At 46.2% G+C, this 13,082-nt stretch overlaps 1 protein-coding gene across 1 annotated transcript; it reads right to left on the minus strand.

The window, feature by feature from the left end:
• Positions 1-5,502: 5,502 nt before the first annotated feature.
• On the minus strand, positions 5,503-12,614 carry LOC144144107 (antimicrobial peptide microplusin-like). Its single transcript, XM_077675501.1, has 5 exons — positions 12,410-12,614; positions 9,202-9,263; positions 8,362-8,457; positions 7,938-7,973; positions 5,503-5,681 (listed from the first exon to the last, which is right to left on the minus strand). Exons 1-5 carry the CDS (start codon positions 12,561-12,563, stop codon positions 5,565-5,567), a joined length of 465 nt encoding a protein of 154 aa, XP_077531627.1. The 5' UTR covers positions 12,564-12,614; the 3' UTR covers positions 5,503-5,564.
• Positions 12,615-13,082: the final 468 nt, after the last annotated feature.

Consider the following 13,082-nt stretch of genomic DNA (forward strand, 5'->3'; position numbering starts at 1 on the left):
CCGACGTCACGGAGGCGCGCTTCGGAGCGCCGCCCGTGTTCCCGATCACCGCCAATAGCGTTGCTTCGATGTGGCCCAGGCCATCTGATGACGAACGCGGTGATTCAAGACCTGGCAGCACGTCGGAGTCTTCCGAGACGCTGGTCGCCGATGACGATACACGCCCGGACAGAAATTGTCGTTTAATCACGGCATTCCAACGCAACTAGCTTGTCTGTGCTCGGGCACTGCTTTTATACCCGCGCTCACGCGGAAAAAAGGAACACACAAAGCGCCCAGCGCCGTCGTCTGGGATATTCGCGTTGTAGAAGGTTCGGCGCGGTTCGACGCTGCTAACACTACGCGGCTTCTGGGCCAATATCGAACCTCCTCATGGTCACGAAGACCTGGCCGTTTATTTTTTGTTATTTACTTAGCGCTCTGACGCGCGTGACTTCGATACATCTCCGGTTAACGTCGGTGGCCGTGCAATGATTCATAGACGCTCGGTTTGACAAATTTCTGGAAGGCTGTCGGGGGGAATAAAAAACGAAAATGCCACAAACAGAGCTTCTGCGACCCCTTATTACAATGCTATACCATAACTATTAGATGACCTATAATAATATTAAGAATTTCTAGAATTATAGTAGACGCTGTACGTGGGAGTTTGGGACAGGTGATGATGACTCTAGACTAGCTGTGGGCCGCGCAAGCTGTTTGGTCGGCCAGCAAAATTCCAATCACCCCAAAATGTCCAGGTAACCACTGTAACACTACGTCGTTAAGCAATCTGGTAGCCTGTGTATGCATATTGTGTATTTCCTGGGCCAGTTCTTCCCGGGAAGATGAGGCTAGTTGAAGTGCCGCCTGTTAATCTGTGAAAATCACCCATTCACAAGCTTCTTGCCCCAGAAAGTACTGCGAAGCAGAGCGCAAAGAAGCAACTTATGTGTTCGTCGACGTTGTTTTGTGGCTTAACCTGGGCCAAATTGTTCTACGCGTTAATGGAACCCAGGTTCCCACCGTTGATGAGGGCGACATTTCAATAGTGTGGGGCACGCACTTCACAATTCCAATAAGGATAATATTAAATAGGGTTGGGCTTAAAATACCATCCTGGGGCACACCTCGGGTGACATTGTGAGAGGTTGTTTCGCCATCCTTCGCGGACATAAAGACAGATCTGTCGGAGAAGTAATCGGATATCCAATTATACACCTCCGATGCCTGCAGATTCAACTGCAGATCTTATCGCCTGGCGTGCCACACAGTCAAGGGCTGCTCTTGTATCAATTAACACTGTTAGAGAGTTGCGACACTGTGAAAGCCCATGGGCTTTCGCACTCTTTGGGGGGGAAGGGGGGGGGGGGGGGGGGCTTCAAGGAGAAGCATGTTGTCAATGCTGCTTCGAAGCTGCCGGAATCCAGTCATCTGTGTGGGATACACGTTCAGGTTTATCAGGTTCCAATCTAGGCGAACAAAGACCATTTTATCCCTCAGCTCCCTACGCACCTTAGTTGTGCAATGGGCCGATGAGACTCTATTTCAGTAGGGGTTTTGCCGGGTTTTTGTACGCGTATCGTAAGAAAAGAATATGAAAAGCCTGCCATTCATCAACTCTTATTGGTTGGCGTGAATTCTGTGCCTCTTTCACCGCCTCAATTGAGACGTACCTAATGTTTAGATATGAGGATATTTCGGCGGAAATAAGAACCGCGTAAAGGAAACGATTTTACTCAACAGTGCTAACACTGCAGCGTTGTGCCCCACCGAAGCACCGTAATTTGAGATACCCAACTGGCACAAACATATGCACTTTAAAAAACTCGGGCAGTTTGCTGTGCCACAGTGCACCTCAAACAGGAATGGGTGTGTTGAAGTTAGCAAACTGGAAAAATCACGATGCCATCAATATGCTTTGACTCAGGAATGCTATCCTCGTTGTGACACCGCGCAATGGCTCATTACGTAGCACTTGCATTGCACATTCTCACAACCCATGTACTGATGATGATGGTGATTTCTATTGGTTTCCCCTTTGTATCAGGGTGATAACATGTCATCTTACCAAAATAGACAAATATACCTATGTTTTATACTCTTGGTTTAATACTAGCGCGGCTTAGGGCAGGCACAAAAAACTTATTAGACACAAAATACTTTTTTTCTCTGTTACAGGTGATAACTCATCTAGGCAATATTCCCCTGTCTGCTTTTCGACCACTAGCATTCTAATCTCCTTTTTGTCGCCCTGAGAGCATTTTAAGTTATCTTCCTCTGTGCTACCCTTCAATCCCAGGGCTTCTGGAAGCCGAATATTTCCCTCATGTAAATTTCGATGGATACCCTCACATTCTAACACTATTTGACGCATATTTCCTGTTTCTTTTCCGCAGACGACGCATACCCCATCATTTTGTTAATACTTCCCCACAAAGCTCTTTGTTCGCAAGCAACCTGCTCAGGCCTCAAAAAGCAAAGAACTGCCAAGGGAATTATCGTTGAAATTTTTCTTCCTGATGTTCAATTTCTCAGACCTGTACATCTCTAACGACGTTTTAGCTTCCATTTTTTCTCTCCATTTATTTTTTTCAATCTGCCTTGCCTCTTTTTTGGTTACCTTAGCTGTTTTGGATTATCCACGGTTCTTTCCGTATTTCATTATTAGCCTTGTGGTCTTCCGTATCCACTGCATGTCCACGCTTTTCAAATATAGGTACCTAAAAACCTTAGTTGCCGTCCTTCGTTGATCCATTGCTCTCAACCTCATCTCAGAACATATTTTACTCTGTGCTTCTCTGTACTGCTTCTCTCTACTCTGTACTTCAAACGACGCCCGGCCCATATCTCCCTGCACTGATTCGTTGGTTGTATTCCCATGCGCGCCTAAGGCCAATTGTCCTACCGTTCTCTGGTTCACTTCAAGGCCTGATAGAACGTCTGATTTTAAGCAGAGTACAGCATTCGCAAATGAGAGACCCGGAACCATTACTCCTTTCCACATTCCTCTCACTACTTGATATTTGTTATACCCCCACAGAGCTGTATGCTTCATTATAGCTGCGTTTCGCTTTCCCTTACCCTTATGTTGCTCCTCGTGAGTTCTTAAGTCGTTATCCCCTTCGTTTATCCATGCTCCACGATATTTATATTCATTCGCTCTGGTTAATTCGCCTTGCTGAATAGACACTGCGTCAGTGGTAGCGTCATTGAAAACATTATTCCCGATTTTTCTGCACTAAAATTTAACCCGAAGTCGTTACCCTAGGTAGGTGGCTTCCTGGCCACTAATATTTATTAGCCGTTGCATATCGGTCTGGTTATCAGCTAAAAGAACAATGTCGTCTGCGTATAACATTCCCGGAATACGCTGTTGTACCACTTCGCCTTGCAGCATATGGGTTAGGCTGAACCCTACTTGACTTTCCTCCAGTTTCTTTTCGAACTCTGCCATCTAAAGCATGAACAGTATTGGGCTCAAAGACCATCCCTGTTACAGTCCCCGATGGGTGTTGACCTGCTGGGCGCATTTCTGCTCTTCCCATGTAAGGTGCACTCTATTATATTTATAATTGCTATAAGGAACTGTATGAACTCGTCATCTGATTCCTGGAGCTTCAGCATTCTCCACAGCAGTTCTCTGTTTACGTTGTCATATGCCCCCTTAATGTCCAAGAACGTAATCTATAATGGTCCATTCTGCGCTTTCGCAATTTCAATGCACTGCTTTATCACGAACAAATTATTATCAAATCGTCTGTCTTGTCTAAATCGATTCTGCAGTTCCACATGTATTTCATTTTCTTCTATCCATGCTTGAAGTTCTGATTTTATCGCCTGCATTACGAATCTATACACCAATGACGTTACTGTAAGTTGTCTGTATGAATCAATACTGTCTTTGTTGCCTCTGCCTTTATATATTAAATTTATCCTACTTTCTAGCCAGTCCTCTGGTATTTCTTTGGTTTGTACCACCTTATCTATTGCCCTCATGAACGATTCGTTACATTTAGGTCCAAGCAGGTTTATCAGTTGCATTGGTATTCCGTCCGGGCCCACTGCTGCCTTGGGGGAAACCTTTTGCTCTGCTTTTTTCCAATCAAGGTTTCTCAAACTTATTTCCCTTTCCGCAGTCTTCTGTGGCGCTGATGTTATCGGTGTAGGTTTCCCTACCACTATTGCCCTAAACTTGTCACTAATCACTCGATGAATATGCTCTAACGCGTTCTCTCCTTCTAAATTTTTTCCCTCCTCATCAATCAAGAATTTTTTATGTATACCATTTTTTGAGCTTAGCAATTTCATGTGGTTCCAAAACTTCTTGGATACGCTTTTGTCCTTCCGTATTTCTGCCATCCATTGTTCACTTTTAGGCTTGATCTTTGCTTGCACCATTTTCTGCACTTCTAGTTTTTTTCACCGGTAGATATCCCATTTTTCCTTCACTACCTCCGGTTCCATACCAGTTCTTTTTGGTTCTCTTTGTTCTCTCGACGCCTTTCTTCGCTGGTCCATAGCCTTTTTTATTTCCTTATTCCACCAGCTTCTAGGCTTTTTCTTCCCTTTCCATCGGTTTTGTTGCTTTGCTTCATTCATCTTACCCTTTATGAACGCAATCATTTCGTCGTAATCCCAATTTTTGTCTGGGTATTTATCGATTTCATCTGCCATTCTATCAGCGACGATCTTTAACTGCTCATTGTTCAAATTAGTTCCTCCAATTGTACCTATTTCAAAATTTGTCTGGATTGCGCCTCCAAAGTGCAATGTAAGCCGCTTGTAGTCGCTTCCTAAGCTGTCTGTTCAATTTTAATCTATCCTCATTTCCCGCTACCTTTCGTATACTGTCTCGGATACTAAACTATAGTCTATGCTGGACTGCCTGTTACCGCTTTCCAGCGTTATTTGTCCGTCACACTTGCTTTCGTATTTACTATTACAAGCCGGTTTTCCTAACATAGATCTATGACTAGAGAACCGTTATGGTCTGTGCATCCATCCAAACCTTCTATGTGGGCATTCACACCTCCAACTAAGATTATTTCACCCGAATATTTGAACTCGTTTATATCTATCCTCAAACAGTTTACCATCTCCTCATTTTCCTCCCTAGCACTACTTCCGGTCCACAGATACACCACTCCTAACCATGTATTTTTCCCCTCTATGGTGCCTCTAAACCATAGATGCTCTTTACAGCTTCCATGCACTCTCTGCCAGTCGGTCCTTTGTTTAATGAGCATGCCAACACCACCCCCTCTCTTCATTCCTACTTCTTCGCGTCAAATCTTAAGCTGGTCCTTGCCACTGGCATACATCATGTCAGGGTAGTGACCGCTCTTACTGGTTTGTTCAGTCTTTTTCTAACGAATGTCCAACTGTTTTTGTCGCGGCAGAATATACATTAAGTTAAAAAGAAAGTTTGGGAAGGAGGAGCATTAGTTTCGGACAGGCTGCCTCCTGGCAGGTCCGCTAAGAAGTCACTGGAATGGGAAAGCACGAGACGTGGAACAGTAATTGTGGTTCCAGTTTATTACCATTATCGATTAAGGTTAAACATGCTTCAAGGCCTGTAATGTTTAAGCTTCGGCGGCGGGGGCGTCAGTGGCAGGAGCAGCTTGTCCGAGGTGGGCATGGGCAGCGTCATTAGGTCGGCATCCCAAGAATGCTGCGCGAAGTTCGGCGTTCTCTGACTCCTGGATAAACAATAAGAAAAGAATACATCTTCCAAAGCCGTGGTCCACTCGGGAGTCAGTGATAAAATTGAGTACAGCGCCAAGCGCGATATTTCAGAGCTTTCGGCACTAAACCACAATGATATTCTCTTTGGAGGTTACTTTTAACAGGCCCCTACACGACCTTAGAGTCCAAAAAGATCCCAGCATAAAAAAACGGCATTTTTGACCAATATTGTTATTGGCGAAATAAGCATTCTGGCCGTGCACGGCTCGCGATACACTATCAATTCAGACCCTTCCTCGATTTGTGGGTAATGTGTCTTGCGATTGCCTTGAAAAGAGAAATGTCGAACTCTCGCGACAGGCGTGGAAGGCCGACGGCAGTGAGCGACGTTACATAAAATATTCACATGTATTTTAGGGAACGCTACAAGCTGTATATTACAAAACAAATTAAACCATTATTCTTGTTGAAAATTGGATTCTCCGAATGAGTTTTTGTGTGTAAAGGAAGGACAACGTGGGGCTTGAACTTTGTCCGCACAAGGCACCACCCGCCGCGGTGGCTCAGTGGCTAAGGCGTTGCGCTGCTGAGCACGAGGTCGCGGGTTCGATTCCCGGCCGCGGAGGGCACTTTTCTGATGGAGGCGAAAAGCAAAAACGCCCGTGTGCACGAGATTTCGGCGCACGTTAAAGATCCCCAGGTGGTCAAAATTAATCCGGAGCCCTCCAATACGGCGCGCCTCATCGCCTGCGTTGCGTCGGCGCGTTAAAAAAACCTACAATCAATCAATCAATGAAATCAACAAGTCACCGAAACATCGCGACCGTTTGGGCACCCCAGTACTGCAGAAAAATGTTGAGAGTGCCTTTTTCGTATAGTAAGGCTCGTCAGAGATAACGACAAATTCCATAAATACCTGTTAGCAGTACTACTGACTGCACTGCATGGCGCTGCACTGCAGAGTCCTGCACTGCTGCACCCTTCTATCACTACGCCTGGTTTTGAGGCTTACATCACAACGCTCGAAAGCTAACGTTACAACTAAAAATTCCTCAGGCGCTTAGGCCTACCTAGCCGTTTTGAAGGCGACGCCCTGACGATGGTCATAATTTTTTTATTACTACATCGTACTTGCTTCTCTTCGCTTTCATTCCCTTGTTTTCGGCGCGAATTACTTCGAACCGCTTATTTTCTTCTGCACCGTGTTTGAGCCTCGCTTTCGTTCATACGGCGCGAATATGCGGCGCCAGACTGGCCAGACGACGTGAATTTACGTCTTACGGCGCGCAATTGGCACACGCCACAGCTTCCCTAAAATCATGGTTGTCCGCATCTGGTGTGCACATGTCTTACTCATGTTTTATAACGTTTCGGTGTAAGGCAGCACGAACTACGATGGCAGTTTTAGACTTTACAGTCATGGTTTCGTAGATTATCTGAAGCGGACACATTAGCCGCTCAAAGCTCCTGATTCCCGGCCAATGGCCCGAGTGGGAAATGGCCACGAAGAAAGGAACAACAACAGCGACAACTTTGTTTGACCACTGGCAAAGTGCGGAAGTACGGCTGCGGTGGCGCATCGGGCTGCAACTTTGGATACCCGAGTTAAAGTCCTATCGCATCAAAGAAGTGTTTTTTATTTACTTTTTACAGCCGGGACCATTTTCTTGACCCGACAACAACAGCGATCTTTCTCAGAATGGGGAATAAAAGCTTTCGCATCAATATGAGAAATTACGGTGGTTTGATTTCTCAAAGTCTTGTGTCATTTACTCGCTGTGGTGGCTCAGCGACTAAGGCTTTGTGCTGCTTAGCGCAGTGACAATCCGGGTCGCGGCTGCCGTTTTTCTGATGGAAGCGAAAGGCAAAAACGCCCGTGTGTGGAGATTTCGGTGCCCCGTTAAAGGTCCCCAGATGATCAAAATTGATTTCCAGTACTCCACTTCGGCTCGCCTCATAGCCAAGGTGTAGCTTCGGTGCGTGAAACTCCCTAAATTTTGTGTAATTTCAGACGTAGATAACGGCATCTTTCCTTGGGCAAGACCGCAAACAAATATGTTAATTAGATAACACAGACACTTCCCACTTCCTTATAAAGCAAACCACTCAGCGTGGTTCTGGAAGCGTTGTAATTTCGTCCCTGTGATTTAAATATTCCCTCCCTTGCATTATGTTCTTCTGTAGTACTTTGAAGAAAAAAAAAACGCTCTTTTAAACATGTAAAGTTATACGCGTGCCGTAATACCATTTCGTTATTGCGAAGCACTCACCGTGAAAACGCTGGTCTGGTTGCCACGGTTGCCCTCCTGCAGAGATACGGATGTGATGCCATTATCAACAGTTACACCATGGTACACGTTTTTCAGAAAATGCGCTATTAGCTCTACCATGAGCATAGAGGGCCCAAAGAAGGCGGCGATATTGCAAGCGGGCGCCTGGAGCATGCGGTTTGATGATTTGGCTCCACTCTTCGGCCGAAGAACTGCTTTTTAAGCGAGTGCTTTTAACACTTTTACGTGAATGACCATATTCGAGTTAACAAAAGTTTGCAGTGTGAGACATCGAAGACTGAAAGATCTCGTTCGCCCGCTCGCTCGATCACTCATTCCACTCACTCACTCACTCACCACTCACTCAGGTTTATTCGCATTGTGTACAATTAATCACGACAACCAGCGTTACGTTGTTCCTTACCAGGGTGCCTCCATTGCTTTCGCACACCTTCCTGATGCCGCAAAGGACATTTTCACACTGGAGATGCTGACGGACCTGATCCAGCTTTACCTTGACCTAGGAGGAAAAGAACACTTTGAAATCGGTCACCCTAGCATGTTGGACTTTTGAGAGTTGAGGCACAGTATCACTTTGTACTTCTAGGCGGGGCGGCATATGGAATCTTACATAATGTGTGCTAATATTATACTTTTACAGCTGCGTCCTAGCATAGCCCTCGTGTTCGAACGCTTCAGAATCAAACGAGAGCATTGTATGTAACAGTGAGTTTCTGGCAGATGGATAACCTCCAGAACAGAAACAGTTCTTACACTTCGTAAGTGGGTTTCTCGCGAAAGGCACTGTCCTTATATTCTGGCATTGCCTAAATTAAGGGGGTAAACTGAGCGCACACTAAAAGGCACTTAAATTTTCATAACCATATCACCTGCATAGCTAACAAGCGGCCCCTGTCAGACACCGCAAATGCGTTGCTCAGTTAATCCTGCCTTGTGCACGCAATTCTGTGTTAAGAAGCAATTACTGAAACAAAAAGTAGAAGTTTACCTCCTTTTTAAAAATTGGTCCTGGATCTTTAATCGGAATGTTTGTTCGTTACAAACGCTAAAGGTTATTTTACGCCGGAATAATAAACAAGCTACACGTTCTCCTGGGGACAATAAAGGCAACCATTAACGAAAATCCCCCCCCCCCTTTCTCTTCCATTCATACTTTCATATCCCTCGCGAAAGAGAAACACCATGCCGGGTTCAACAGTTTTCAGAATATTTTTTTGTTTGGACGTGGGGGAATACAACGTACCTCCTCGCCTACTTTTTCTTCGACGCAAGCCAGCACATGACCGAGATGTCTATCATCGAGCTCTGAAATGGAAACAAAATTAATACTGACGGTTCACTTCATGAGCGCCAGTCATGAATGCCATTCACGCCAGGCACACCCAGCTCGCGCATTATTGCCGGTTTTGTTCAGCGGGTGCCCGGTGTTCACTAATGAAGGACCAGAGAGATTGCTTGCTTCACTTTCTTTCCCGGGGGGTGGGCTGCTGCATTCAAGGGGTGATTTAGAGTAACAATTTGCGTCATTAGGTGGCAGCGTAAGACCACTACTTCAGGCCACAGGTTCGCAAAGATATTTGCACTTAAGATATCGTAACAGCAGCATGTGATTGGTCGGTGCCGGCGCGTGGTAGATTGCTCGTGCAAGATGAGATCATAACCAAGGCTTCGGTGCACCACAAACTGCTCTTACGGCATCTTACATGCGACGAGCTTACATAACTCAGCTTCAGTTTACTTCAAAGACCAGAAAGAAAAGCCGACTAGAGGTGGTCTGTGTACCTTCCTCCCGATCTACTACAGTGACGCTCACAGAGACTTGCAGCGGCTGTCCAAGCCACCCCAGTCTTCTATAAATTCAATGTTAGCCTACTTTATAAAAACCATCCGTAATGCTTTGAGGGACTCTGCTACAATTTATGTGAGGCATGCGTCTTCGCAGCCAACACGCTTAAAAACGACCGCGCGTGTGTTTCTTAAATGCACGACCAACCATTGTAATGAATTTGGCTAAGTGGGCTATGTGCGAAGTTCTGCATGCGCCATCACTTTAAAATTAAATATGTGACATCACCAAGCGCAAGCATAGCCTGAGTACTAATGATACCAGAACGCTGAACCCATTTCTGAAACAAATCGCGCTCCTCGTTGATGGTCAAATTAGCTCGATTGCGTGCAGTGATGGGTCGGTCAGGTTCAGCGAGCCAAAAGAAAAAAAAGGGAAGGGGGCGGGGTTACCAAACGTTAGCTGCTTTTTTAGCGAAATTATGCACGCATCGTCACAGCCGACATCACCAATTAGTGCAAGCAGGATGTAGCGAGAAAATCAGCACTTACAAAACATCATATGCAAATAACAAGCTTTTTACGCAACGTTTTTATGCTGACCTAAAAAGTTTGGCACATTTTCAGAAAACCTTTGCCACACAGAATTATACGGCGAAAGCTACAACTCTTACCAGAGTTTTTTACAAACATCACATAGCTTTTTTGCGCTGCCCGTGCGCCTCACTGTTAATAGCTTCCGCTGCTTTTAACAAAACCGCCATATAATGAATTGTTTCGGGACCTGGTCGACATTGTTATAAAGACGCTTTTCAGGAAATCATGTGTCCAGTGCGTTTGGTTTTCTTGCTTGACGCATGATCTCTTGAATGTATAAAAGTAAAATTGTAACATAAACCCAGTGGGGCCGTTCTCGCACTGATAAAATTGTATTCAATAATTAAATAATGTGCGGCGGGGATTTTAGGTGGTATTTATCTGTCAACTTCTTCGCTTGGCAACACTAGAAACGGCCACATACATGGCCGCTGCGCCGCGGAAATCGTGCGCCTTCTGCCACTGCGCCCGCACACCGAAGAAAAAAACACCGGCGTGCGTCGTCTGCTTCGCTTCAACCCGATTCTCATCTGTGGTGTCAACAGAGATGTTTTTAATCACACTCACAATGGACTCGAGACATTATTTGCGCTCGCCGGGGTAGAGTTTGGAACGTCCAACAGATATCATGTGCTTAGCACGGACAAGTGCCGCCATCCCGCGGTGCCCGACGTAACTAGTCATGGCGCACCACGGCCGGGCTGGAGGAGCGGCGGGCGCGCACTTTCATACGGCCTGCGCTTCGGCTATAGTTCCCACCTTTCACCGCCGCTAGTTCGTGGCGCTGCGGACCAACCCTCGCCGGTTGACCTACAGCATGGGCCCTGCCTTGGTACACGTGATACCTGTCCGTGTAAATTTACATGTGCGCCATTAAGATAGGCGACTCCTTCCCCCTTCTGAATTTTCGGTCTAATAGGGTCAAACAGCCTAATATTATCACTCGGAAGCGCTTAATCAAAAAATTCAAAGAAACATTTTAACTCGGGGCACACGAAGAAAAATATGCGAGGCCTTCATATATTATCAGCGACTGTATTATATGAAAATGGTGAGGCAGGCAATAAACGCGGCATTTTCCGTGACTGAAATATCAGTTTTTATTTTTCCTTTCGGATGATGTCTTGGTTTGCACGCGCACAGGGCACGACCAGTGACGCGAATGATTTCCCGCCGAGGGAGATACGGTTATCGCTTAGCTAAACGTGTTTCTGCTGCTCACGCTCCGGTCGGGCTGAGCGGAGCGCTGGCAGCGAGCGCACTGTCAAAAACATACAGCTAAAACACCTAATCGTGCAACTGAAGTGCACAACGAGTCTTCTTTTTGGTGAGATATAGCAGCGAAGGCATTCATTGATACCGGTGATATTCTGCGGCAGATCCAAAACACGCGCGGCAAGCGTTGTCGGCTCGCTCGGCCAGAGGCAATGCGTCGACAAAAAAAAAAGGGTGGGGGGGTAGAGGGTTGGTTCGAAGCGCCCTCACTCTGTCAAGAATCTGCTGTACGGTTTCCTTGTTGGGTGCGCAGGCCGTATGAAAGTGCGCGTTCGCCGCTCCTCCAGTCCGGCCGTGGGCGCACTCATATGGTTGACTGCATGCATGCCTCGCCAGTGAATACAACCCAGACCTGTTTTCATATAATAGGGAATTCATGTGTGAATCCCATTTCGCATTGTGGTCGTGAGGTCAGCAATGTTCTGGGATGCCAAAACTTGCTTTTCCATTTCCTACGATGGAAAAAGAACCCATTGTCGCTTAGAATGATTCTAGTAATTACCTATGCAACGCAGTCTTCGAGGATTCAGTTACTTCGCTACTTAGTAGATTAGCGTTGAACTGCGCGCTAACCTACGAAACACCGCAGCGTCTGGTTCTGTTTATGGAGCCTTGGTACTTAGAAAAGTTTCAGCGAAGTCTTCGGGTTTTTTATTACCAGTTAATTGCATCTTATTTCACAGCGTCGGCACTTACCAGGAAAGGCACGCAATGGTTACAGTATAGAGCCTTTTTTTTCGTCTTTGAACACAATGACAAAAAAACATAGACTGAATGGACGGGACAGAACTCACCGCAAACGGAGTGATTGTGGTGTCCGTGGTGGTGGTGGTGATGGTGGTGGTGGGGACTGTGGGTGTGCTCCTCCTGGTGCTCCTGGGTCTGGGGCTCTTCGTCGTTCGCGTAGGCAACCGCGCAGATCATTGCTAGGAAGAAAACGGCCCTCATGGTGATTCTTGGAGGTGTGCACGCTGTCCGGAAGAGAATGCTATGTCCTTACCCGGGACTCGCTTTTAAATAGTTGCGAGCCACCCCCAGCCGTTGTCAAATACGAAGGGAGGCACTAGCTCACCCTCACCACCAGCCCAGTGGGCGGAGTTTCTCGCAAGAGAGAGAAAAAAAGAGAGAAAGAGAGATAGCCTACACTAATGCGCTACACGCAATGCGATGTCGCCGATTCACCATTGAGATTAAAAGCTCAGTACGTCTTATGTGGTGAAGCTGGTTGTCATGATGTTACGTTGGCGTCATCACCATGCGGGTTGCCTTACGATGTCCGCTTTTCTAGTTTTTATCTTCTTGGCGCCGTTTACAGCGAAACCTAGAATGATATCGGAGCGAAATTACGCACCTATTTCCGCTCTAAAATGTCAGGCGGTTACAAAACGTGATATAGCGCAGTACCATATTGCCGCTGTCAACGGCAGTTCATAAGAAAGCTCTCAGTAAGTTATCACCCTTAAAGCA

Source organism: Haemaphysalis longicornis, unplaced genomic scaffold (genome assembly GCF_048455015.1).
Source record: "Haemaphysalis longicornis isolate Haplotype H1 unplaced genomic scaffold, Haemaphysalis longicornis Haplotype H1 scaffold_1, whole genome shotgun sequence".
In the NCBI taxonomy this organism is placed as follows: Eukaryota; Metazoa; Arthropoda; class Arachnida; order Ixodida; family Ixodidae; genus Haemaphysalis; species Haemaphysalis longicornis.